The sequence below is a fragment of the Lynx rufus genome, unplaced genomic scaffold (assembly GCF_022079265.1).
Source record: "Lynx rufus isolate CCGP_SWC_20201006 ecotype Redwood Valley unplaced genomic scaffold, mLynRuf1.p SCAF_6, whole genome shotgun sequence".
Taxonomy (NCBI): Eukaryota; Metazoa; Chordata; class Mammalia; order Carnivora; family Felidae; genus Lynx; species Lynx rufus.
The window spans coordinates 47813499-47841098 of NW_025814878.1; the positions used below are offsets into that span (position 1 = coordinate 47813499).

The 27600-nt window shown below is 43.1% G+C and overlaps 1 protein-coding gene across 1 annotated transcript in view; it reads right to left on the bottom strand.

Moving 5' to 3' along the window:
- Window positions 1-735: 735 nt before the first annotated feature.
- Window positions 736-27600, bottom strand: part of ARMC2 (armadillo repeat containing 2) — a 95134-nt gene continuing 68269 nt past the window's right edge. Inside the window, exons 11-17 of the mRNA XM_047102467.1 lie at window positions 27289-27388; window positions 14551-14866; window positions 11209-11331; window positions 10787-10900; window positions 8094-8226; window positions 7402-7562; window positions 736-893 (exon numbers count right to left, since the gene is read on the bottom strand). Coding sequence (XP_046958423.1) covers window positions 736-893; window positions 7402-7562; window positions 8094-8226; window positions 10787-10900; window positions 11209-11331; window positions 14551-14866; window positions 27289-27388 — 1105 coding nt within the window. The remainder of the gene's footprint in view (window positions 894-7401; window positions 7563-8093; window positions 8227-10786; window positions 10901-11208; window positions 11332-14550; window positions 14867-27288; window positions 27389-27600) is intronic.

Consider the following 27600-nt stretch of genomic DNA (forward strand, 5'->3'; position numbering starts at 1 on the left):
TCAAGCTGAGATCTGCCATTTACCTAAGCCTATACCCTTTTGAGGATGTTCTATCACCTCCCTAATCACAGAGAGTTACAACTAGAAGGACTGTGTGGTCTAGTCATTTTATTTCAAATGAAAAGAAAGAGGTAAAATACTCCCTTTTTCATCTATTTTACTTATTTAATAGAGTAGATTGCCCAAAGCAGTGTCTCTAAATTTTTCTGCTTACTCCCGCTCTTAACATGAAAACAAGAAAAATACTGGTACCTGACCAGAAAATTATTATTAGAGGACAAAGAATTAGTACAGACGGTTATGTAGTGATGTGGTCCTCACAGTGTTGATCACTATTCTGCCCAGATACAAAATCTAGGAGTCTTCATTGCACGGTTCACTTACTGAACTGACAAACACTTAAATTCCAAAGTTGTTAAATCCAGACTTTAAGACTGGAACCGAAGTATTTAATACAGAATAGAAAAAGAAGTCATGTACTTTGAAAAACTGTGAATATATTTTCATCTTACATATCTCATAGCGGAGAGCACATTTATATTCATTTTTCCATAATACCTACCTAACGAGAAGAAATGCCTATTTCTTCTAAGATACTTAGACTACTCACTAAAATCAGTATCTGAAAAACTTTCACTATTTGTCCATACTGAAAAACAAATGTTCATGCATGTTACCACTCTGTAAGAATGAAGGAGACCTGACTTCTTGCTTCTGTTGTTAATCTACATCATGTTAGAAAGAAGGAATAGGCAGTGGTTCCAGGAAGGTATGATGACTCTGAATTCGGTTCAGGAGCTGCTGGGCCACAGGTTTGAATTCCGTTTCCCACTGGAGTTTGTGATAGCTTTTTAGGTCTTGATCAAAACTGCCATCCAGTGCTAGTTCTTCATCTGCACCCAAAAAATTAAAATTACAGCAATTATTTTGGCATGTAATCCTACTGGTTAAAGTTTAAATTTTGATGGCATAAGTTAAATTCATCCTGGGTCATCTCTCATCTCAATATAACACAGATATGATTTGGGGGTTACATTTGTTTTTTATAGGAGTAATTCTTGGGGCACCTGCGTGGTCCAGTGCCCAACTCTTGATTTCGGCTCAGATCATGACATTCCGGTTTGTGAGATCGAGCCCAGAGTTGGGCTCCACACTGGTTGTGGAGCCTGCTGAAGATTCATGCTCTCCCTCTTGCTGTCCCCCACTCGCTCTCTCTTTCAAAATAAATAAATAAATTTAAAAATTAAAAAAAAAGTATAGAAGTAGTTCTTCACTATAAAAAGGACAATAATCTTCTCAAAAGAAAAAAAAAATCCTGGATTAAGTTGAGCTCTTATTTCAACTAATCCCCAAGTGTTTATATCCACATCCAAAAGTCAGATCACAGTTTCTCAGGAGAAACAAAATATGAATAGATATTCCTTATCTGCACATTAGAAAAGTGAATTACTTCAGTGGTTGACAGATCTAAAAGGAGTCAGGAAATCTTTTCGGAAAGTAACACAGTTGAATTTGACACTTGATTTGAAAATCAATTTTGCTGGCTTTAAAGCAGCCTCAGTGTACTTCTTTGTAAAGGCCCCTATGCTCTCACCAATAACAGTGAAACGTGGGAGACTTTGAGAATCTGAAGTAGTGAAGTAGTATTAGAATCCCAAGTGAGTCCACGTATAATGTAGAAAAGCACTAGTAAAAAAAAAAAAAATTACAACCTTAATTTGCTTCTTATTCCAAGGGCACCCTGAATTCTGTAAACACTGAAAGTCTATCCAACCCAAATAGGAAGATAAATGGCCACTAAGCGTTCTGTGCCAATATTTTGCTTGTTTATATTGGGCCTCGCACCCCGTATGTGAAGGATTTTAGGAAAATGGATTGGCCTGCCGGTCAGAAGACTGGCTCTTCCACTTCCTAGGTCTGTGGCTGAGGCAGACATGGTAAGTGGTAACCACCAAGCCCTAAAATGACCACAAATATTGCTACTTACGTAACTTGCAAACTTTTTAATAGGGCCAATTAAAATCCCATTATCAAATGCTTCATTACTGTTTACATCAAATTGTCTGCACTGTGTATCTTCATATATCCTTTGTACCTTGGCACTGTTGGTGTTAGTGTCAGTACCCTGAGTAAGATAAGGCAGCCTGCAATCCCAGTTTGGACCTCCCCCACCTCTCCTCCAACCAAGAGGACAGCCTTGCCGCTCAGAGATAAGTTCTGGACAGACACAAACACTTCAGCAAGGCACTCCCTTTGAGGCACTCCCAGCTCCTGTAGGCAAACCTAGACCTCCCCACCCACAAGCTAACCAGGGCCTCGAGGGGAGGAGAATGCCGACGGCCTTCTGGGCCTTCAAAGCCAATATGGAGCTACTTCCAGACATGAGAAGCCTGAGAGATTTCTCGATCCTCTTCCTGCTCACTCTTTTCCAGGTTTTCTGAGCACAAACTCATGTCAGACGATGAATTCTCTTATTTAATGCCCTTCTTTCCAAAGAGGCTTAGGGCTGCCGGCTGCCCAGGCACTTGGCAGTTCCTTCCTCTGCACAGGTTTTAGTTGGATTTAGTGGATTTAGCAAATCTCTATTTGGGTGTTTTAGGGCTTTTTTCAATCTAATGTCAAGACTGTGTTACTTTTCTTGAGGTCTGGCCTATGATTAGTTAATCCACACTCGAACCCTATTAATTGTAAATTGGTTTAGACAAGGAAACAAAAGTGGCCCAACAGCTACAAGTAAAAGCAAAAAGCAGTCTGAAGTTTGAAAGTAAATACAGCAAATATATAAGAAAGTGCCCTACTACACTAGATATTATATTTTGGAATGTGTAGTCTTTGCAGTAAAGAATAGCAGAGGGGGCGCCTGGATGGCTCATTCGGTTGAGCGTCTGACTTTGGCTCAGGTCATGATCTTGCTGTTCTCGAGTTCAAACCCTTCATTGGGCTCTGTGCTGACAGCTCAGAGCCTGGACGCTGCTTTGGATTCTGTGTCTCCCTCTCTCTCTGCCCCTCCCCCACTCATGCTCTCTCTCTCTCTCTCTCTCTCTCCATCAAAAATAAACATTAAAAAAAAATTTTTTTAAGAAACAATAGCAGAGGCAAATTCAAGAACAATTTATATCTATGATTTTCAAACTCTTGACTGACCTAAAAGATACATACGTCAGGACTGTACATTATGACTTACATATTTATTTACAATTAACAACCATTTCACAATAGAATAGTCTTACTGCATGTAATATATTCTGATATTTTCTTTCTTTGCTACCACCTCATTTTTTTAAAGATGTTGGACACAGGATGGAAAGCACTGATTTTGATAACCAATCATTCTTAAGCTTTCTGTGTGAACAGCATACTTCTAATACTAGAATTTAAAGGAAAGTTTTAGAAAGGTATAGAAAGGAGTAAAGAACCCAAAACAATAAATTCCTCAGTGATCATTATATCACGATTTCTGTTGTAGTTTAAGTATCCTGCAGCGTCAATTAAAGCTTCTCTTACTTCACTATCTCCCAGTTTTCTGTTATTTTCCTGTTATAAGGCCCAGTCCTCACAGTCCATGCTCTTCAGTGTGGACTTGTTAATGTCATCCTTTATTTTCTTCTAATTTTTTTAGAAAAACATTTTTAAGTAATCTCTACTTAAAACATGGGGCTTGAACTCACAACCCTGAGATCAAGAGTCGGATGCTCCACTGACTGAGCCAGCCAGGAGCCCCTTTAATGTGATCCTTTAACTTGAACACCAGGCCTCACTCTACCCCTTGTCTCACAACCTAGGTGCTAAGTTGAACATATGTTACGATGAACATAAAATAACCTGTGTTCTTTGTGTTAGTAAACTGCACACACTGATCACCAGTTACCAGCTCTCCTGAGAGAAGCTCATGGTAGAACAGTATGCCAGACTTGTGTACATCACTTAAGATAAACATCAAGGTAAACACACTACTGATGAATTTATAAGAAGTGACTGCAATACATCAAGACGTTTCAGACAATTTTCTTTTTAAGCTACTTTCCAAAAAGAACATCAACGTCCCAATGTCCCAACCATGTTAAGGACCCTTACTTTCTCCTTTTTTTTGTCTTTCCTCAGTCACCCATAAAAAAAAAAAAAAAAAAAAAAAAGTTGGCTAACTTCTATTACTGTATCAATTGCCTTGTTGTTATTTCTAAAAGCAGTGCACACTTCAATGTGGGCTTTGTGATTTAACAGCTCATTCTGTTTTCAAAATGACCAGCTTTTTAGCTATCTGTGTGAAACAACTGGAATTCCAGTACACTCTCACTCACCTATCCATACTAATTGCTGCGTCCTGGCTGGTCAGACATACTACAGCCCTGTCAGAGGTAAGGGTCTGAGGCTGGCACCACACAGGCAAACACCAGGAAAGAGCTCAGTCCTTAGAATTTGTAAGGAGGGCCTAGTGACCACGTGAGAAATCCCTGACACACTGTGGCTCCCTGATCAAATGTGTTTATTTTTGCTCTCCACACCACAGTTCCCTTCCATGGGTTTGGGTGAGGATTTACAAAGTTAGTCAATCAGAGCACCTGGGTGGCTCAGTCTGTTAAACATCTGACTCTTGATCTTGGCTCAAGTCATGATCTTATGGCTCCTGGGACCGAGCCCCGCCTCCGGCTCTGTACTGACAGAACAGAGCCTGCTCGGAATTCTCTCTCTCCTGCTCTCTCTGCCCCTCCCCTGCTCATGCTCTCTCCTTCTCTCTCACTCACAAAATAAAAAAACTTGAGAGAAAGAAAGGAAGAAAGAAAGCAAGCAAGCAAGCCAATCTACAGGCATCTATCAAGGACCTACTTCATATGAGGCAATATCATTTCCCTAAAGTGGTTCAGTTGGAGTGGGGAAACAAGATAAAAGTTACAAAACAATAACACAGGAGAAGTTACACAGTTCACGATTGCTATTTAAGAAGTACAGATTTCCTATGACTACACTGTGGGCTTGAAAAGCTGTGTGAGAAGGGTCTGCAGGGACGGGCAGCACCTGGATGGGATAGGCACATGCAAAGGCTCAGAGGTTGGGGAAGCACAAGGAGAAGCCTGCCCTGGTTCTAAGGGAAGCCTGAGGGAGGGGCTACTAGAATGAAGTGCCTGCCGGGTACTGCATTCTGCTGAGAAGCTGCCCGTGCCCACACGGGGTTTAAGGGGGCCCTTATGTGAGGCACCTGGGTTACTCGGTCAGTTAAGCACCTGATTTCGGCTCAGGTCATGATCTCACGGTTCGTGAGTTAGAGCCCCACATCGGGCTCTGTGCTGACAGCTGGGAGCCTGGAGCCAGCTTCAAAGTCTGTGTCTCCCTGTCTCTCTGCCCCTCCCCCACTTGCACTCTGTCTCTCTCAAAAATGAATAAACTTAAGAACAAATTTTTTTTTAATTAAAAAAAAATTCAAAGGGGCCCATATGTAACATGTCCCCACCATTTTGTTATTTATGGTTGACCACTCTGGACCTATGAGCCAGGGAAGGAAGCCACAGGTAGGCTGTGGTACAGGCAGCTGCTGCCTTAGCCCTGAAAGCCCTACACCCCAAGGGAGTGATTCAGGAAAGCAACCACACCTCTTCCCCAAACAGGAGACACATAGAAAGACATGCCAACAACGGAGGAGACACATGCTGAGGGCAGCACTAAGAAGCCTCGAGAGAGTTGAAGCATGACCAAGCAGGAGCCTCTAGGGACTTTTTGCATCACAGCGGAGACCGAGCAGAGTTGAGTTTCAAGCAGGGTGGAGCAGATGATGGCCTGCCACTGAAGGGGTCACTCAGGGACTCTGGTTTCATCCGGAACGACCTTCTAGGTCCTGAGTGCCCCTCCAGCAGGCTTTGGGCAATGTGTTTATTTCCTGGCTTCTTTCTTCCCTGTGCACCCTTCCCTGAAACTCCTTCACTGAGCAGGTAGGGGTTCTCAAGCCTGGCTGCATAGCAAACTCACCTGTGGAACGTTGAAAAAAAAACACAGACAATTGGCCTCACCCTGGAGTTCCTCAATCAGCATGCCTGGGGATGGGGCCAGGACAAGAGTGTGTGTTTTTTAAATTCCACACCCAATTCCAATGTTCTGCCCCACTTGAGAACTGAATTAAGGCAAGTTGAGCACAGACTTCTGCTCCTGGCAACCTGAGAAAGCTCAGTGTTACCAGAGCAGACTGTGAACCTCAGTGATTTAAAATCATGTTCATTTTTTTTTCTTACTCCTACACCCACAAAATTAGATTTACCTGAAAAGAGCAAATTTCACATCCATCTAGCAATCCTGATTCTTTCAAGTAACTTCTGGTTCTGAGTTCCTGTTTAATAACATTGTTACAACACTTAGCATTTACAAAGCACTTTCACAGCCCTGTTTTGAGGACTCCTTGTGTGTCAGGTACTCTGTCAGGCTCTCTGTACAATGTCTCCTCCTTTATATTCTAACAACTCCACAAAGTGGCCATCAATGGTCCCTAGCTTAGAGATGAAAAAATATAAATTCAGGGAGGTTAAGCCCAACATTAAAAGTTTACACGTGACAAAAGCAAGGGCTTAAACTCAGAACGGAGTGCTATGGGCCCTGTGGTCTTTCCATTATGCACTCAGATGCTTATTTGATCCTCACTACTCCCCAGAGCAGGGCTAGGGTTATCATGTCCCCATCTCAGAGATGAAAAGACAGGTCCTGAAATTCTCTGGTCAAATCACACCACAAGAAAACACCAGCATTGGAATCCACAGCTTCTGAGCCACAATGAGAGCTTCCACATGGCCTTGCAGATGCAACACTGTGGCTGGGCAATGGTACAGACATGGTCTCCATTTTGAGAAAAAGGATTATTGAAAACATTCACTTATTTAAGTCATTGTTTTTAGACCTAATCCAGAATGAAAAAAATTCTCCTAAAAAAACTTTTTTTTTAACATAAGAAACTATCCTTTCCTTTGATTTGTATCAGTGATTTCTTCCCTTTCAATGGTCTGAACCCCACTGTAATGTCAAATAATTTCACAGACCCTCCTCCACATAACATAGTTGCTAATTAAAATGTATAGATCCATTAAAACCATGACTTGAGAGTAACTTTTAGCCATATTTTATCAATTCCAATGTTATATATTTTTAAACAACACCAATAATTTATGCTCACATCTGGTATTTAGGCAGTTTATAAAAAAATTCAGAAAAGAAAAAAATGAGAAAAGCCACAGAAAAAAACCATGACAGAATCCAATGAGTTGGAGTCCTTGTGTCCCCATTGTAAATAACATTCTGCCTATTCTCGGATATTTCCAAATTTACACAGCTACTCAAACACATACCAATCTTTACCCATGCTGGTCACAGAAAAGAACATTTCTCCTACTCTGATAAAACTCACAGACTCACAGTCTGGAGTCTTACCTAAAAATGATGGTAGCAGGACTAACAATGTGTTGGTGTCTTCATCTCCAAAACATGATGAAGCGTTGGTGATATTTTCACTGAAGTTCCATAAAGTTTTGCAAACCAAGCAGGCCAGCTGCCAATCGGTAGGACCAAAATGTCTTAAACAATCCACCAACCTAAGTCAATAAAAGTCAAATTAAGAAGTTGTTAGTGGGGAGCCTGAGTGGCTCAGTCACCTAAGCGTCCAACTCTCGGTTTTGGCTCAGGTCATGATCTCACGGTGCATAACTTGGCTTGGGATTCTCTCTCTCTCCCTCTCTCTCTGCCCCTCCCCCACTCAAGCTGTCTCTATCTCTCTCAAAATAAATAAACTTAAAAAGAAAAGTTATTGGTCAGAATCTTATTAATTTTTGTATTTTTAGCATAATGACGATCATCCTGTATTATTTAATATGTATTATATGTAATTCAGTGGTTTTTTTAACATTTCACATCTATAAATTTAAGTAGCTACAAAGTAGCAATAACCTACTTCTGAACGGTTTTAAGAGTCCAGTGGCACCTAAATTTCCTCTTCAGCCCGTAGCTTGGCAGTTCCAAATGCTGAAATACCTCCACCCCAGAAGAGTGATGAGAGGGGCCCAAGCTCCATGGGAAACCATTCCCTCTGACATCTGAGAGTCAGGACTCCATGCCTTGAAACTTACTTTTTAATGCCACCTCCTTCTTTTAGGATGACACGTTTGTTTTTATCCACAGTGAGATTTAGGAGAACGCCACAGGCAGAAAAGCAAATATCCTGATGCTTAGCATCGAGCAGTGCAATCATGAACTTGTGTACTGGGAGGACAGAGAACAAATGTGGACCAATAAGGCTCAGGGTTCCCAGCTGTACCTTAGATTATAAATGGCAAAGGGGAAATGAGGAGTGGCTCGAAAAACCGGAAACTCTGCTAGGGGACTTAATCCATTCTACCTAAGGCTTTACTCATGCCCAGCTGTGGTTTTGCCAACATCCACTGCATCTAGAACTTGCTCCCCATCCCCCAAGTCCTTGGTCCTCCAGCAGTGCTGCATCTGACCCAGGCAGCAGCTCCCTCCCCAGGGCAATGATATAGTCCCTTCCAGTAGAAAGGGGGAAAAAAAAAAAAAAATCACAAAGTCCAACCACACAGGTGACATTCATCTCTAACATCTGATTCTTCTCAAGGGCCCCTTTGAACCTTTGCAGCAATTTTCTTTAAATACACAACCCCTGGTGGTGCCTGGGTAGCTCAGTCAGTTAACCATCTGCCTCGGGCTCAAGCCATGATCTTGTGGTTCGTAAGTGGAGCCCTGCAAAGGGCTGTCAGCGCAGAGCCTGCTTCAGATCCTCTGTCCCATTCTCTCTCTGCCCCTCCCACCACTGGTCCTCTCTCTCTCTCTCTCTCTCTCTCTCTCTCTCTCTCTCAAAAAAAATAAAGAAACATTAAAAAAAAATTAAATACAGAACCCCGGGGGGGAAGTAGGCTCCTGTTGAGATCTCTAAAGTCTTCCAGGGCTTGTAAAAGAACTGCTCAGATGGCTGGAAACTGGCCTGTAGCAAGGCAGGACTTCCAGGGTAGGGGGCAGCTCAGGGCAAGACAGGCTTCCCACCTCTAGGAACCATTTTCCTTTACACCTAGGAAATGGAACCATCTATCCTGGTTTCTTATACCCCCAGAAGGGGCTGGGCAAAAGATTGGGGGAGGTTGGATAAAGTGTGTTCTGCCTCCACCCTATCACCTAAGAGGTGGCCATCTTGTTCTGACTTTGGTCCCATTGATGGGTCAGACACATACATGTGTGTATTTAAGAATCTAAAGAATGCGCCAAAACGTTAACAGTTATCTCTGGGGGAGTGAGATTATGGGTGACAGTTTGCTGCTGCTGCTTTTTCTCCTTAATATCTGTATTACCTAAATTTGCTACCATGGATAATTAGGAAGTTTTAGGTATTATACTTACATGAAATATTTGAGATGTATAGAGGTGGTTATCTTGTGTACCTGCCACCCGGCTTAAGAAATAAAATGTTACAGGGGTGCCTGGGTGGCTCAGTCAGTTTAGCATTCGACTTTTTTTTTCTTTAAATTTTTTTAATGTTTATTTTTAAGAGCGAGAGAGAGAGGCAGAGTGTGAGTGGGGGAGGGGTAGAGAGAGAGGGAAACACAGAATCTGAAGCAGGCTCCAGGCTCTGAACTGTCACCACAGAGCCTGACACAGGGCTCGAACTCAAAACTGCAAGATCATGACCTGAGCCAAAGCCAAAGCCTAACTGACTGAGACACCCAGGCACCCCTGGACTTTTTTTTTTTTTTAGTTTATTTATTTATTTAGAGAGAGGGAAAGCATGAGTGGAGGGAAGGGCAGAGAGAGAGAGGGACAGAGAGAATCCCAAGCAGGGTCCATGCTGTCAGCACAGAGTTGGACTAGGGGCTCGATTCCACAAACCCGTGAGATCATGACCTGAGCCAAAATCAAGAGACGCTTTACTGACTGAGCCACCCAGGTGCCCCAAGTGACCAACTCATGATTTCGCCTCAGGTCATACTCTCATGGTTCTTGGAATTGAGCCATGGATGACAGCACAGAGCCTACTTTGGATTCTCTATCTCCTTTTCTCTGCCCCTCCCGACCTCAAAATAAAAAAATAAACTTAAAAAAAAAATGTTACAGATCCAATTTTATATCTTTGGGCATGCCTTCCCTTCCAATGGTGACTTCTGTCTTAAGTATGGAGTTTACAATTTCCAAATGTCATTTGTACCTTTACATCATTACTATACATTACATAAACAATACTCAAGATCGTTATGCATGTTCTAAAACCTATATTAATGGCATTATTCTGTATATACCCTCCAATCACTAGCTGTTTTGCTCCTATATTATGTTTGAGGCTGATCAATGTTGATCCATGAATCTCTAGTTCATTTATTTTAATTGATGTAGAACTTTTTGTTGCATGAACATATCATGATGTATGCACACTTAGGTTTTTTCCATTTGTTGCTATTACAAGTAGGGCTGTAATGGACATTCTAGTACATGAAGGAGAATGTCAACTGAGTCCATTCTCATGGACAGTAATAATGACTATAGATTGTTTCCCTTACACACACACACACACACACACACACACACCATCTCAGAACTCGGAAGACCATGCACAAGGGAGAGGGGAACCCTGAGAACACTGGCCAGATCTATCCTGGCATATCGAGTGGAGAGCCTTCCACATGCATGGAACGGCATGTCAAGCACTACTCATCCCAAAGCAGAAACAAGTATCACATTGTCATGACCCAAGCTCTAGAACTGCTTAGCTGTTTATTGGCAAGAAGTACATGCTGATGAACACGGAGTATCATTAACTCACCATTTTTCTGCACAATGAAATCACAGATGTCATTGTCCTGGGAGAGATTTCCAAAAACACGCACAGCTTCAAGGATTCCATCCATGTTATTACTCACAAGAAGCTTTATGAGCACTGGGTTTGGGGACCAGAGAAATAAAACCAGTGAATTTAAGTTTTAATTTAAAGGCTATTAGGCTCCAGTATTATACTAAATACTGATAAGTCAAAATCTTAAAGCAATAATAAAACACAAACTGTAAGAGACTTTAGCAAGAACTTGGACACTAACTTTTCCCCATATTCCAATTTCTTAGAATTGAACGAGGCTCTTTGATATCTGTACCAGAAATCGGAAAATAGGAATGCCACCAGGTCTGTGTTTAGCAAATAGAGTCAAAATGTTAAATATTCATCCACCCAAACCCAACACTGAACCTTACATTCAGCAATATATAGCTTTTTGTCTTGAATTATGGAATTCTTCACTTGGTAGTAAGATAAGTTGTTGATTGTGGCTGTAGTATTGATCACCAGCTCCTCGCAATCCTCAATTGACTTGTATTCTGAAACACAGTAAGGAAAAGGGTATCAAAGGCTCATTGCAGGGGCAGAAACAATGACATCCTAACTGCAGCAACAGCAGCCCCAGGGACAAGCCACTGTCCCAGGCAAGGTCTGTGCAAGGGCACTGTTCGCTGCTTTATTTCCCAGGACGCTTCCTGCGTGGAAGTGCATCCAAAGCAGAGGACCACTCCTGGCCAGGTTTTAGAACACTCTAAGCTCGGTCCCTCCAGCCAGGGGGTCTGGACAAATTGGGCTGATCTAGGCCCTGTGTTTGTAGTAAAGTGGAGGTGCCAACACACCAGCAAGCTGAGCTTCTCTCACCCCCACTGGTTTGCCGTGTTCCTGAGCTCTCTGGGGGCTCCACCCTGCGAGTCTGTTCCCCACACTTCCAGTCTGTTCCCCACACTTCCACCTCGCAACAGAACGATCCTGGGGGTAAACTCTATCCATAACTCCTATCAGTGCTGCCCTCCAAACACGCAGACTCTGATCACTTCTCACCTCCTCTAGTACCACCTAGCCCATCCCTCACCTCTTAACTGGCTACTCTTCTTCCAGCTTCCTCCCTGAGCCCATCCTTAACACGATGATCCTTGAATAGTAAGTCAGCTAAGGTCACTTGTCTTACGTGGGCATCAGGCCCTACCTGGGCAGCCCTAATCTTGACGTCTCTGGCCTCATTTGACGTTCTAGCCCCCAGGTCCCCAGTGCCAACCACACTGGTCTTCCTGCCCCCCCCTTTTTTTTTAACATATCAGCATGATCCTGACTGAACCTTTGTATTGCTGCTACTCCCTCTGTCTAGAATATACTCTGTTTCCAGTTATCCACTTGGTTTATTCCTCACATCCTCCAGGTTGTTGCTCAGACATCACCTTATTGAGCACACATTCCTTAATCACCCTATATAAAATAGCATCCATTATTCTCTTCCCCTTACCTTACTTTTTAAAAAATTGTTTAATGTTTATTTATTTTTGAGAGAGACAGACAGAGCATGAGTGGGGGAGGGCCAGAGAGAGGGAGACACAGAATCCGAAACAGGCCCCAGGCTCCGAGCTGTCAGCACAGAGCCAGACAGGGGGCTCGAACACACGAACTGTGAGATCATGACCTGAGCCGAAGTCGGACACTCAACCGAATCTCCCAAGCACCCCTCCCCTTACCCTACTGTTATCTTCTCCATAGCACATATAATCACCTGACCTGTTCAGTGTTTAATGTTTGTCTTCTAGGACTAAAATGGAAGCTCCACAAGACTAGGGATGTATCTGTTTTAGTCACTGTTGCATTCCTAGCACCTAGAGCAGAATCTGGCACATAGGGGTGCTCAATAAATAATTGCTGGATGCAAGAATGAGTGAAGGAATTAACTCTTTATTTAGCATATAAGGCCCTTAGTCATTTTGTCCCTGCCTTCTACTCAGCCTTCAGACTCATCTCTTGGTGGATGTAGCAATGCCAGTTAGGAGCCCTGGTTCCTGCTACCCCCCACTGACGACGCTAGACCATGGGCAGTGTTTGGGAATCTGTTGTTTTTTTGTCTCTTGCCTTGGTAGGACAATTCATTAGCTTGTCCAGAAAAAAAGGGGGGGGGGTACCTCTTCTGTATCACCACCTTCTGTAGGACTACACATTTGGCCAGAAGGAATAGTGACTGACATCAGGGGCAAGAGGGTAGGCATTCACAGCTATGAGGCATCTATCATGAACAGCACCAAGCACTTTATGTGCATTTAGCCCCACAAAAGTAAATAGTTAATAATGCTTTAAATGTGCTTACAAGCATTTGAACCCACAATAATTAATACTCAAAAGGTGCATCTGTCTCAGTCAGCTCAGACCACCATAATGACATACCACAGATTTGGGGCTAAAATAACAGAAATCTATTTTCTCACGGTTATGGAGGTTGGAAGTCTGGGGTCAGGATGCCAGCATGATTGGGTTCTAGTGAGAACTCTTCCTGGCTGGCAGATGGCCGCCTTCTTGCTGTGTCCTCACATGGTGAAGAGACAGCAAGAGCAAGCTCTCTGGTGTCTCTTCTTATAAGGTACTAATCCTACTATGAGAACAGATTATGAATTTTGGGCAGGGGGCCAGGAGCAGAATACTATTGGCTGAAATGCAGCCCCTTCCCCAAATACACATGTTGAAGCTCTAACCTCCAATGTGATTGTATGTGCGATAGGGGTTTTAGGAAGTAAAGTTAAATGAGGTCGTATGAGTGGACTACTTATCTCATAGGATTGGTGGTCTTATAAGGAGGGGGAGAAAGAGGAGGGTGGGGATTGCGATCATTCTCTCTTTCTTGAGTGCACACTCTGAGGAAATGCCATGTGAAGACAGGGTGAGAACACAGCTGTCTGCAAGCCAGGAGGTGAGCTCTCATCTGGAACCCAACTGGCAGGCACCTTGACCTTGGGCTTTCAACCTCCAGAACCATGAGAAACAAATTTCTGTTGTTTAAGCTACTCAGTCTGTGGTATTTTGTTATGGAAGAGTGAGATGGCTAATAAAGGGGGGAAATGGGACACAAATGATTGGGGGCCATAATTATAGATACTATGAAAGCCTGAAAAATAAAAATATAAATAAACTTTAATCACATGGGCTAATCCAGGAAAAATTAAGGATTTTAAACTCTTTGTGGTTAGTTTGGCCAATCTTTGGTAATTTGATTGGTATACTTTATTATTATTATTTTAGAAAGAGAGAGAGAGAGAGAGAGCATGCAAACGAGGAAGAGGGGCAGAGGGAGAGAGAGAGAGAGAGAGAGAGAGAGAGAGAGAGAGAGAATCCCAAGCAGACTACATGCTCAGAGCTGAGCTCGATGTGGGGCTCCATCCCACAACCCAGGGATCATGACCTGAGCAGAAATCAAGAGTTGGAAACTCAAAGAACTGAGCCACCCAGGCGCCTCCAGTATACTTAAAAAAAAAAAAAAAAAAAAGATAAAATTCACATACCATAAAATTCACCCTTTCCAGGTGTACAATTCAATGGGATTCAGTAACAATTTTTTCTTTTTCTTTTTTTCTTTTCTTTTCACAAATTTTAAAAAATATTACCTGTATTACCTTTGAGGAAGTTCTGCACAGTGGAGGAATTTTCCTTCCTGCAGCTGTGAAGGCTCATTAAAGCGAGCCAGTGGTGCCACTAAACCCCTAGGGGCACCGGAGCCACACAACTGTCTCCCCTGCTGGGAGCAGCCTTACCTAGCGTGGCGAGGAGCAGGCCCACGGCGTGCGGGTTGGTGGCCAGGGCCGGGCCGATGCCAGGGTGGATGGCTAAGTTGGCCAGTACTCGGGTCAGCTTGATGAGCACGTCCTCCGCGGGGGCCCGCGACCTCTGCACCTTGGGTTGCTGGGCTCCTCCCGCCTGCTCCTCGGCGCACAGGTCCAGTTTGTAGAATGTATGGAATAACGACAGCAAGGTCGGGATGCTCCCTTTCTCTTTGGAAAACTGTTCACGAGCCTGGTGATTTTTCGCTGTCAGGTTGCCAAGAATAAAGACAATACGGACAACTAAATCCTGCAATAAAGGGAAGACCATTACAAGTGCATAGGGGCTGGGACAAGTTGTTGGAAAGGGTACAGTATTTAATTTATTCACGACTTAATTAATAGCAAAATGGAACACATCTGGCTTCTACTAACTTGTCTAGTATTTGAGTCCCAAGACTGGTGCAAATTGACAGAGGAGATTAAAAGCATTTGGCAACAATGAAAGAATACAAACCGATTGATACTATTAGAAGGGCTATTAACTTCAGATCCTTCATCTGAAATTCTGGCCGGCTTTTTTTTTTTTTTTTTAACCCCCTAGAGAACAATTAGTTGAGTGGCATAGGATTACTGATATTGTGTTATGTAAATCTAAGTATTGCTACTAACAGGTTTCTTGAGCACCCAAATCTTTTCCTAAAAGTTCACCTCCTACTGAAGCATCGTGTTTCTAAAAATCGGGTGTTCTGCACAATGGCTAATCAGATTGCGTTACAGCAGGCTTTCCTGACTCAGACATCTGGGGCAGGATAATCTTTGCTGTTGGGGGGCTGTATTTAGTAGCAGTATTCCTGGCCCCTACTACTGGGTGCCAGGAGCACCTCCCCAGATGCCACAACCAAAAAGGCTCAAATGTCCCCTGGGGGCAAAATCAGCCCCAGCTGAGAATCAAATCACTGTGTTATATAAAGCCACCACTTAGTGATGAGGGAACATAAGGCAAACTGAGGGCCAAGCACAGTCTAGCATTACCCAGCCCTCCTAGGTGGGATGTGTGTGGCATTCCTCAGGCACTCCAGGCTGCCCAAGGACAAAGGAAAGGACCAAAAACAAATGGTTAAACTGATAAAGTCTCCATCAGTTCACAACTATCTTAGTAAATTAGAAGACAAAGGCAATCTTATCAACAGCCTAATCTCCAGAAACCTATAGACTGAGTTTCCTGGAGCCCCAGCATCAACCTCCCCTCCATAGTGATGTGGGAAACAAAGGCAAGAAGGAAATGGCAGATAAAATTAGATTTCCTTATAACCTGCAGCCCTTTGACACACACTTAAGGCAGGCAGAGTAAAACCTTTCTCCAGGAACTCCCTACTGTCTTAATGTTAATGCCTTAGCTTGACAATAGCTAGACCTCCAGTAATCTGTGAGTCCTTAGAATATGAAAATCTCTTTGGAAATGTCCCTTTTGACTTTACCTCCCCCAGCCCCATAGCATATAAGGAGCCACTCTTCACAACCCCAGCGCCCCTCTTTCTGCTGGTGGGTCCTGTCCCCGTGCTCTCATAAAATCACCCTTTTGCACCAAAGACGTCGCCAAGAATTCTTTTTTGGCCATTGACCCACTATCACCCCAAAACCTCATCACTTGTTTTTCTTGATCAGGGTAGTGGTTACATGGGAGACACCTTATCACTATTTGCTAAATTGCACATGTGTGTTTCATGTACTTTTCTGTGTATAAACTATATTTCACAATAAATAAATATTTCTTAAAGTCCCAAGCTGAGAACAATTTACAACTAAGCAGAATGCAAAAATAATTATGTTCTTAATTCGACAACGACAGACAGATGAGTACTCTTGGCCTCACCCATACCCATGGAGAGTGAGGAAACTCCTGTGGGAGGAAGAGACTTTACAGAGACACTCACTGAGGGGCTACCACTGACCTGGGTGCTAATTCTCATTGTGCCAGGCACTGTGCGATTTGACAGGCAAGAAACTGGGGTTCGTACAAGCTGCCTGGTCACACAGCTAGTGAGAGGTGAGTCAGGATTGGAAACCAGGATTCTCCTGATCCAGAGTCATTTCTGCAGCCAAGCCCTGCTTCCCACATGGCCTGTCATTTAAGGATCTTCTTTGCCTTCCCATATGCGGAGCAGTCAAGGAGTTATCTCCTTTTAAAACCCAAATATGTCACCAGGAGGGATTCCCTATAAACTGGACTTTGTTGACCAGATCTTTAGTAATTAGCAGACTTAAGGACTGGGGACAAAGGGCAGAGGCCCGGACCTGTTTTAATGGGGGAGCCAGGTCTAGATGGGTCTGGGGCTGGGGGCTGGGCAGCACAGGGACTGTCAGTGGCAGAGAGTGGAAGGTCACAGGCAAAGGACAAAATGGGATTTGCCTGGGGCTCCTCTGCCAATACCAACTTGTTGCTGCTTGTTCTTGAAAGAAAAGTTTTCCCTGGCACTGGCCGAGAAGAAGCGAGGCCACTGCTTGTGCAGCTGGGAACCATTTGTCAACATTAAGAAAGTCGGAGGCTGACACGCCAGCAAGAACTGGAGCGGGTCCAGGAGAGAGTTCACACTGGGAAAAACCTCAGCTCAGCCTGCAACCAATGGCACCCGGTCATCCCAGTCAGGAGAACCTGCTCCTGGCCCACCGCGCGCCTGAAGCCCTTAGGGAACTCTGAATGCTGGGAGCCTGGGAGAATACACTCGAAGAAACAGGGTGAGGCACCGTGCTCTGAAGAGCTCCGAATCTATTTGAGAAGACAAGGCTAACAAAGCGTGGGGGAAGAGCAAAGACTAAAAGGGCCAAGCAGGAAGCTAGACACGGAAAGGGATTGTAATCTCCAGCTTGAAAGCCAGGCAGTCTGGTTCATACATGTGACTTTGCTTAGCCTCTCTATGCCTCTATTAACTCATTCGTAGAATGGGGGAAATATTGTGTTGTAGTGTATTGTATCGTATTGTACTGTACTGAGGGTAAATGAGACAAAACAGGTAAAGCACAAATCATGAGGAATGATTCAGGCACTGCTCGGAACCACTTTCATGTACTATCAGTAACATGTTAGTGGCATTTAACTGTGCAGGACGGACCCGACAGTCTCCGAGAAATTTAGATCAGAAGATGCCCAGAGAACAGTGGTGGGGGTTGGCAAAATAACCTCCAACGAATTTGAGTCTAACGTTAAAAAATGTATAAAATGCAGATATATGCAGGGGAGGACGGGGTAGGTTAGCCAGGCGAAAAGGAGCAGGTCTTGAGAAAGTACCTGGGACAGTCCCCTTCCTGGGTACTGGGCTCACCTTGTCTGTCTCTGATCACCAGGCAGTTCCCTAAAAATGCTGAAGTCTGTGGCTCTCAAATCTTAAATAAGGACACACAATTTCATTATGACACTCATCATTTCACATAAAGGCGGCGGTTACTTCACATAATTCCCGATGGCAGAGGTTCCTCCCTGGGCTCTGGACTGAAAGCCCTCCTCCACCCTGGACACACCCACAGAGAAGCAGAACCCTTTCCAACCAGGGCAGAGGGTATTTCTAAGAATTAGGCTCCTCGAAGGATATTCCACTTTGTATTTTCTAAGCTGAGGAATATGAGCCTTTTGCATAAACTCTGATAATATAATTTCTGATTAAAGACACTCTACATGACTCCTACCTCTGAAAAATTCTAATAATCAACCATAATAGCAGTAGCAGCAGCAGCAGCAGCAGCAGGAATGAACACACAGTGTTTCTGACGTGCCGGGCCCCGTCCCAAGCATTTAGATATGCAAATTCGTTAAAAGTCATAATTTGTAGCCCTTTAATCTGAACAAAGTGTTCCCAATCTCTACCCGTAGTCACCTCCCTCAGGCACTTAACAGTAGTCTCTTGACGTTGCTGGACCTCACGCTATTCCCCGGATTGAGCTCCTCCCTCATTTCCTCAGGAGCATGTGAAGCAAGACAGGAAAGATGTTATATGTGATTTTGAATGACTTCCTTAAAAACTTAAAAAGTGGTTGCATCCTCTTTGCTCATTCATATGAGGACTAATCAGTTTACCCTGTAAAACATCACAGCTGCCTTCTGAAGGATGCTACGCTATTCTCCCTTCTCCCTCTTCCTAGGCCTCTTCTTCCTATGTTTATTTTCCTCCTTAGCAGAACTCAGCAGGTGTCTCTGGCCCTGTACCATCTCTACCCATCACTGCTGGTCTGCCAGGTATGCAGACCAGATCCCAGGCTGGAGGCAAAGGCAGCTTTCCTTAGAGATCATCATTCTTCCAAACTCAAGTTTCCTCCCTCCACGGTCACATGTGGTCTAATCTGGGAAGGCTGAGTGCTGCTTTTCTCAGAAAATTCCCTCGGCCCCTTCAACTTCCGCAGTTCTTTTATTCTAATACCTGTGTGGATCCTACCATGGCATACGCTGCACGAAGAAGGAACTCTAGGCTTTAGGGCAGGAAGAGTTAACACTGCCACAGTACCTCTCTCCCTGCCTTCAGATGGAAAAAGGAGGGGGTGGTTCCTGGCAGCAGCAGGGCCAACTGAAGGATGGCACGCGGGATCAACAAATGGGGGTGGCAGATTGCGCTGTTTGTAGCACCAAGCTTCCAGCAACTGCTACGCTCACTGTTTCTGTCCTCTTTCTCAGGGTTGGCTCCGGCGTCTTTTCGTTCCCCCTCACCCCCTTTCACAAATCTATTCTCTGCAAATCTAGGGAACGTGGAACAGGCCAAAATAGCAGCAGTCTCCCGGGAGGCTGGCAGAGGTGGTGCTTCCTTATCCCCACACCAGTGCCGATCTTAACTCATCTGGAGGCCCCAGGACCCCGGCTGAGCAAGAGGGCTTTGCAAGGCCCCATGGCTCACCGTGGGCGGCCCGCACCGTGCAGAGGACCGCCTTGGACAGTGTCATAGAGAGGTTTATTCACTGGTCCACAAAGAGAGATTAAGGATTGTTGCCAATCTTTTGCAAGTCTCCAAAACGCCACTTAACTAAACATTCTATACAGTTTTGAAAAAATTAGACAAAGGCCAACATCAGCGATTTGTAGAGACCACTGACTGACTCCATAGCAGAAATTATTTCATCGGTATACAATTCTCCATTGAGATACAGATACTCTCTTTTATTCTCTGACAGTATCTGACAGCCACCTATAAATCAACCCTGAACTTTTAGAGCATTTTTATCAAATTTAATACAATGTTGCATATATATATATATGTATATATATATATATATATATATATATATGCAATAGCTTTTGTAGTTTGGAAACAGCAAAATGAAGATGAATCAGGAGAGATACTTTTTTTTTTTTTTAAGAAGTCAGTCTAGTACAACTAGTTCATACTGACTTTCAAATTTTGCATAAAAATGGAGTCAGCCTAGCAACAGTTACGGCCAACCAGAACTCAGACAAACAGGTACACCTATTGCAAGAAACCTGACCTCAACTGTACCCTCCAGTTATAGCCGGTGGGATATTCTCTTTAGTTTCAAATATATTGTGCCCTTGGGAGCCAGCACGTTACTCGGTCTCAATGGGCCCCTCACTGCTGTAAATGAAATTGCTTTAACTGGAACAAAGCCAGGAGCAGGACACGGCTGAGCGGCCGGCAAGCTCCCATAGCAGCAGTTGTCGATGTGACTGTCCATGTGAGAGAGACTGGCCTCAAGTCAGCGAAGGAGGCTCTCCTTCTACCCAGAGATGTGGAGACTCAGGCTTCACGGGGCTTGCTGACCCCAAAGTCCAACCCTGGTGAGGAAAAGAGGCAGGACCTTGGCCATCTGTGCTTACAGACGGATTCCGAAACTCCTCATTCACCATAACCCTCATCTGCTAGATCCCTCAGACTTGGTCCTACAGGCATCTTTGATTACTCACTCCCCTCACCAACCAGTCACTGAGTTCCCTTTGCTCTGCCATCTCAAAATCTCCCCCCACCGCCTCCTTCCCATGCCTGTTCTGGTTAATCTGTCTGTAGTCTCCTGTCACAGACCCTTGGTGGGATCCTCCCTCTGTGATCAGTGTTAATGCCACTTTTTTTTTTTTTTAATTTTAAAAAAATTTTTAAAGTTTATTTTTGAGAGAGAGAGAGAGAGAGAGAGAGAGAAATGAGTGGGGCAGGGACAATGAAAGAGGGAGAGAGAGAATCCCAAGCAGTCTCTGTGCTGTCAGCACAGAGCCCGACATGGGGCTTGAACTCACAAACCTTGAGATCATGACCTGAGCCGAAATCAAGAGTCAGACACTTAACTGACTGAGCCACCCTGATGCCCCTGTCAATACCACTTCTTTTTAAAAAACAATTTTTTTAATGTTTATTAATTTTGAGAGACACAAAGCATGAACAGGGGAAGGGCAGAGAGAGAGACACATACACAGAATCTGAAGCAGGTTCCAGGCTCTGAGCTGTCAGCACAGAGCCCGACGCAGGGCTTGAACCCCTGAACTGTCAGATCATGACCTGAGCCGAAGTCAGACACTCAACTGACTGAGCCAACCAGGCGCCTGTCAATACCACTTCTTGAAGCACAGCTCTTACATCATTTCCTTGCTCAAAAACATCCACTGCCTGTTAAATGTCAAAGCCAGTGTCCAATGCACCATCCAGCCCCATGTGACCAGTTCTGCATTACCTGACATTATTACTCCCCGCACATAGCCAGCCAAGGTGAACACATTCCTCCTCATTTCCCACACCCTTCCCACCTGGCCTGAAAATAACTGGTGTGTATAATGTTGACCATAGGGAAGGAACTACATCAAACTATCACAGAAAGAATAAACTATGTTCATCAGACTCCACTTACTTAGGAGAGAACTACTTCTACTAAGTAAAAGAAAACGTTTTAGAAAGATTTTCAAGATGCCCCATTTAAAATGTGGTTAGGAACTTCTCATGCAATCTGGATCTGCGAGCTGAATCACGATTTGCAATTTTACAACATTTACCCAACTTCCCACCTTCGAACGAAACCTCAACATGAATTGAACATACAGGTGAGCTGAAGAACAGATAAACTTTACCAATCTGGAACACACACTGCACCACGGCAAAAACGCTAATTAACCCTGCGGTGCTGAAAGTGGGTCAGCAGTTTGCATAAGTGCTGAACCATACAAAATGGCAGGATCTGGGATGCTGGTGACTCAATACCCAGACTCTAAGTAGAGGAGCATTTAAAAACCTGCAGGGATTATACTTGATGCCTCCGTTCATCTATCCATTCCATCAGCAGCCATTTCCTGAGCACCAACTATATGCTTCTGGACGTGGCTATCCCTCAAAAGCACCAGGCGAGGCTAGAATTTCACTGTGCTCTGTTCTGTTCTTAAGTCCGCAGACATAAGTCAGGCGTTTGGGTTCCGTGCTGAGCGGGGTAGAGCCAGTTCCACAAGGGCAAAGCAGCAGGAGCTGGAAAGAATGAACAAGCTAAGGGCTTACTGTGCTGCCCGCCCGGTCAGGGGTGCAGACCAAGGCCAAGGCTGAAAAAAGGAGCAAGCTCAGCCAAATGCTAGCAGTGGGAATGTGTCTGCAGAGGGGCTGGGAATACAGCCACAGGGCACGCTCCTGCCAGGCAGGAGGAAGAGGGTGAGCCAGGAGCCAAGTTACCATATAAAGGCTCCAGGGGAAGGGGTGGAGGCGCCTCCCTAACAAATCCTCACTGGCCCCAAAAAAGATGGAGGGGAGAGAGAGGTCGCGTTATCTCTGGACGGCTGCATGGCTGTGGCTGCATCACAGAGGAACAGCGAGAAAAATGGCAGATGTCTGTGCTCTCAGCTCATACCCTTCAGACATTCCAGGTCTCACTGTCAACACCACGATGCCTGAGCATTCCAAATCAGACAGTGTTTGCTGTGCGTACGTGGCCGAACATGATCGCTTACCCTAAAAGAAGTCTAAATGGAATGAGAGAGGCATGACTTTAAAAGCAGCACAAGCAAGGACATGTCGGGCAATTCCCAGACAGTGTTTTTGAAGGCTCTGATGAGGGTCCTACCTCTGGATGTTCTATTTAAAAAAAACAAAAACAAAAACAACAATAACAAAAAAAAAAAAAAAAACAAAAACAAAAACAAGAAATTGGCCATATCTCAAATGGAGAGAGTCAGATAGTCAGTTGCTCGATGGGCATGTGATGGGAATGTAGATAAAGGTTATTCTTTTTAGACCATGACCTCCGTAAAAAAATTGCCCATCATACAAATCTCATTTGAGGCATTTTACTGGATCTCTTGCCCAGTAGATATTTACAGAAGAAATGGGGAAAATCCCTTCATGTTCTTCCAAAAAACAAACCCAAGCATATTTTGCGGAGATGCTAAATGCAGCAATGGTGACGTCAGAGGCACCTCCTAGGGCAGGCCCTGATTTGCAAGGCTGATACTGACCCTGCTCATCCCTGCGTTACTAGGCCCATCTGTTTGTACATTTGGTTTGTACCAAATGTAGTTTACACCAGAGAGCATACAATATGTGCACATTTCTTAAATGAGATTTGTCATTTAATTGAATTTGGGTTACCATTTTTAATAGAGGCTTTACCTAATGCTAAAGTTTAGCTTTCAAACTGCATCGAGCTGACCGAAACGTTGTGCTTCGCTCTCCGTTTTTGTGTGTATGGGAACTGGAGTGATTAGTCGTACCATGGATTTTGGACCAATTAACCTCCCAGACAGGAGCCAAAGAAGTTTCCCTTGTTCTCCCTGAGGAAGTCCTTTGTAAGAGCTGGGAGGGGTGGATTCCTTTTCTCTGAGACTGTTGATAAACCAGAAACCCTGGCTGGTAGCACAGCCTTCAGACACAGGCCCACGTCACAGAAGTGCAAAGAGGGGTGGAAAAAACTGGGCCATCATTTGATTGTATATGCACTAATCTTCCTCAAATTTATCTGTTGCAAACTTACAAAATTTCAATATGGGTATATACTGAACTTTCTCAAAGCAGGACATCGGTAGGAATATTTGGTGATTATTTTAACAATAAAATTTGGGGATTATTTCACCAATTACGAATCAGCAACTCATGGTCTGTCTAGCTAACTGAGGTTAATGAGCCCTGCCTTTTGCAAGCCATTCTGAGGGTCCTGCAGGAGAAGACCTGAATTCACCTGAATGAATCTAAGTGGTTCATTCTGACCAGTGCCTGAAGCTTCATCAGTGTGATTGGCTGTGTTATCAAAGCATTATCAATGTTATCACCGGGTTTGGTCCCAGGACTAGTTTTTTTGTTTGTCTTGTTTTTTCCAGGACTACTTGTTTTGACACAAGTCTGGCAGAAAAAATTCACGGAAGAGTCTAATAAACCATCTCATTTTCTCTAGCTAAGAAAGGCTCCAGCTATTGGCACAAAAAGCAGAAGACATGAGGCTTGGTCACTTGAACGTCTGACTTTGGCTCAGGTCATGATCTCAAGGTTCATGAGTTACAGCCCCGTACCAGGCTTGCTGATGTCAGCTCAGAGCCTGCTTGGGATCCTCTGTCCCCTCTCTCTCTCTCTGCCCCTCCACCACTCATGCTCACTCTCTTTCTCAAAAATAAATAAAAACAGACTTATTTTTCTTAATGTTTTATTTATTTTTGAGAGTGAGAGACAGAGTGTGAGTGGGGAGGGGCAGAGAGAGGGGACACAGAATCCAAAGCAGGCTCCAGGCTCTGAGCTGTCAACACAGAGCCCAACGCGGGGCTTGAACCCATGAACTGTGAGATCATGACCTGAGCCGAAGTCTGACGCTTAACCGATGAGCCACCCAGGTGCCCCTTTTAGCTGATACTTTTAACAAGTTTTATTATGAGGTTCTCCTACTAATTGCAAGCAAATAATTGCAAAAGGAAAGTAAAGACAAGTAAAGACTACCAAGGACAGAGTTAACAATCAATAGAAAGGGAAGAGAGAGAAATCTACAGAAAGGACAAAAACATTTAAAGAATCTCATCAGGGATGCCTGGGTGGCTCAGTCGGTTGAGTGTCCGACTTGGGCTCAGGTCACGATCTCACAGTTTGTGAGCCCTGCGTGGGGCTCGGTGCTGACAGCTCAGAGCCTAGAACCTGCTTCGGAGTCTGTGCCTCTCTCTCTCTCTCTGTCTGCCCCTCCCCTGCTCACCCTCTGTATCCCTCTCAAAAAAAAAAAAAAAAAAGAATCTCATCAACAGACTCATGCTCGCACTATGGGACAAATAGCCTCTAGAGCAATAATTAATGTTTGTAATATTGACCTTTGGCATCAAGAAGAGATTAAATTATTCTTAGTGTCTTCTAAGAAAGCAAGGAAATATTTAATATATTTTAATATGATCTTCACTGCAATGATTAAAATAATTTAATAAATTATGCATTTCCTTGATGGTTCTGGAAACAACATGAACTGTACATAGTTTCCAAGGTGCTCTTCATTCTTCTTCTAACCAAAATAATTTTAATAGGAACACAAAATTGTCATATAGATCAATAGAGAAAAAAGATGGCTTTGAAACACCAATTTTGCTTTATGAGAACTTTTGGTCCAAGGTGAAAAGTAGTTTGCTAAGAGCCACAGTAAAATTTTATGCAGATTAAACTTTAAGATATATAGTCCCTTACACCAGCAAAAGCATACCCTTAGCTGTGTTGACATCTCAAATGTCTTATATTGGCAAGATACCAGGATTTTTGTCTGTTTATTAAACACGGCCATCATCCAAGCTATAATCAGAAAAACAAACGGTTATTTACTAGTAATGCTACACAACAATAGGACTATTTATCAGTACTGAACTGATGTGTATTCTTCCTTTTTAAAAATTTACAGGTTATGACATAACTTGAATTCAAGTTGTTAAACCAAAATGCATTCTTTAACCCTCATTTGAAAATTCTAGTGCAAGCAAAGATGCCTTCTCTAGTTATAGTTATCTAAATCATCCAAAATCAAAACACCAAAGCAAAAAAGAATAATGATGGTAAAATAAAATTACAATGAAAATCATAAAAGCACATTTACAAACAAAATCCATAACTAAACTTTTAAAGTATAAGATCTAAAAGAATTCTTTTAATGTAAAATATATTTCTGCCATTTTATTCTTTTACTTAAAAAGAAAACCAGGAATAGGAGTGTCTAAGCTTTTCACCAGATTAATTCACTTGCCCTAAGATTACAGTTATGATAATACATTATGCCAAGATCTAGACAAATGCTTAATGGACACTTAACAGCAATGGAGAATCTTTCAGGTAGATTAATCAAATCATTCTTCACCTGACGTAGCAAATTCTTATACCTTGAAATCTTTCAAAGTATGTAATTTAGAAAAAAATACAAAATATGTAGGTGAAAGCATTTGTAACCCAAATTCTCAGAATCAGAAACTCAAGTACGCATTTGTAGATCAGTGTTTAAAAGCCAAATAAAAATTACTAACACTTTAAGCAAGGTTTTACCATCTTTAAAATGCAGTAATAGTGTAATATGAGCATAGATACTTCTCTGTCATCTGTATAACCAAAAAGAGACTAGTAACATTTTAATAAATTAGCTAATAATAGCATAAAATCTGACAAACTTAGTTATTCTCAGCAGAAGTACTTGGCTGGGTAAAAATAAATTCAGCGCTATTTGTGGAAACATGGGTTATATTTTGAGGTGGTTTTGAGATGGCCAATATAAACAAACACAAAAGCTTTATATTAAAATGTTCTTAGTATACATATAAATTATTTGGTTTAAAGCTGATGAAACTTACCATATTTGAAATATATATTGTGTTCATGTATAAAATATGTCACTAAACAGTTGATGTAACTGTAATCATTTATAAATCTGAATAAACTGCATTTAATGAATATTCAAAGACTCATAATAAAATTTAATGTCTGTACTATTATGATTATATTAAGGTGGAGTCATTTGTGACATTTTCCCTTTTTTAAATAGCTCTATATACTATTACCCAATTCATTAAAACCAAATTATTTTCTTTCTAAAACGTTTTTAAACGTTCATTTATTTATTTTGAGAGACAGAGTGAGAGAGAGTAAGCAGGGGAGGGGCAGGGAGAGGGGAGAGAATTCCAAGCAGGCTCTGGGCTGCTAGCACAGAGCCTGATGCAGAGTTCGATCTGACGAATTGTGAGATCATGACCTGCAATGAAATCAAGAACCAGACGCTCAACAACTAAGTCACCCAGGCGCCTCTGTTTTCTTTCTAATATTTACCTTTGTTTGGAATGATTCATCTTCTAAATACTAAAGTGTCAAAGAATTAGAGAATTTCCAGTCTAGAAGAATCTTTAGAGTATACCCGTGCAGGGGATCCCAAACTGTGCTTTGCATCAGAAGTCCCCGTGGTTCTCAGTCAAGTGTGGATGGCCAGGCCCCTTCCCACCCACTCAGCAAGCCTGGGACTGGGCCTGCAAATAACCCCCATCCCACCCCAGGATGACTCTCGTCTAAGTGTCTAGGGATCACTGGCAGCAACAACACTGTGCATCCATCCTCTTCCCTAAACCAGGGATCCTACCGCATCAACATCCCATTGTAGCCATTTCTCCCTCCAACTAGTCTCTCCTCAACTCCTACAGATAACTCTGACTCCTGGGGCTGCCCATTACACATCAAATGGAAGCTTCTGATAGAAACCTGTACGTTCAAAACATAAGGTCATTTAACATGGGCTTATACAAATACCCCAATGCAAAGACAAACTGAAGAATTAAATACATGAAGAACTGACCTGTTTCTTCTGGTATTTGTTTATCACTTTCAAAAACAAGGCATAACATCTGGAACAGTTGGCCAAGGCTGCACAGCAGTCATGGTAAGAAGTAAGTTTGCTGCAGAAATGCCAAATGGGAAAATAAAAATAAACTTTGGTTTTTTTGTTTTGTTTTGTTTTGGTTTCCAGAAAGCTCAAATACACATAGGGTTACTTTTTTTTTTTTTAAATATAGTTTATTGTGAAATTGGCTTTCATACAACACCCAGTGCTCATGCCAACAAGTGCCCTTCTCAAAGCCCATCACCCACTTTCCCCTCTCCCCCATCC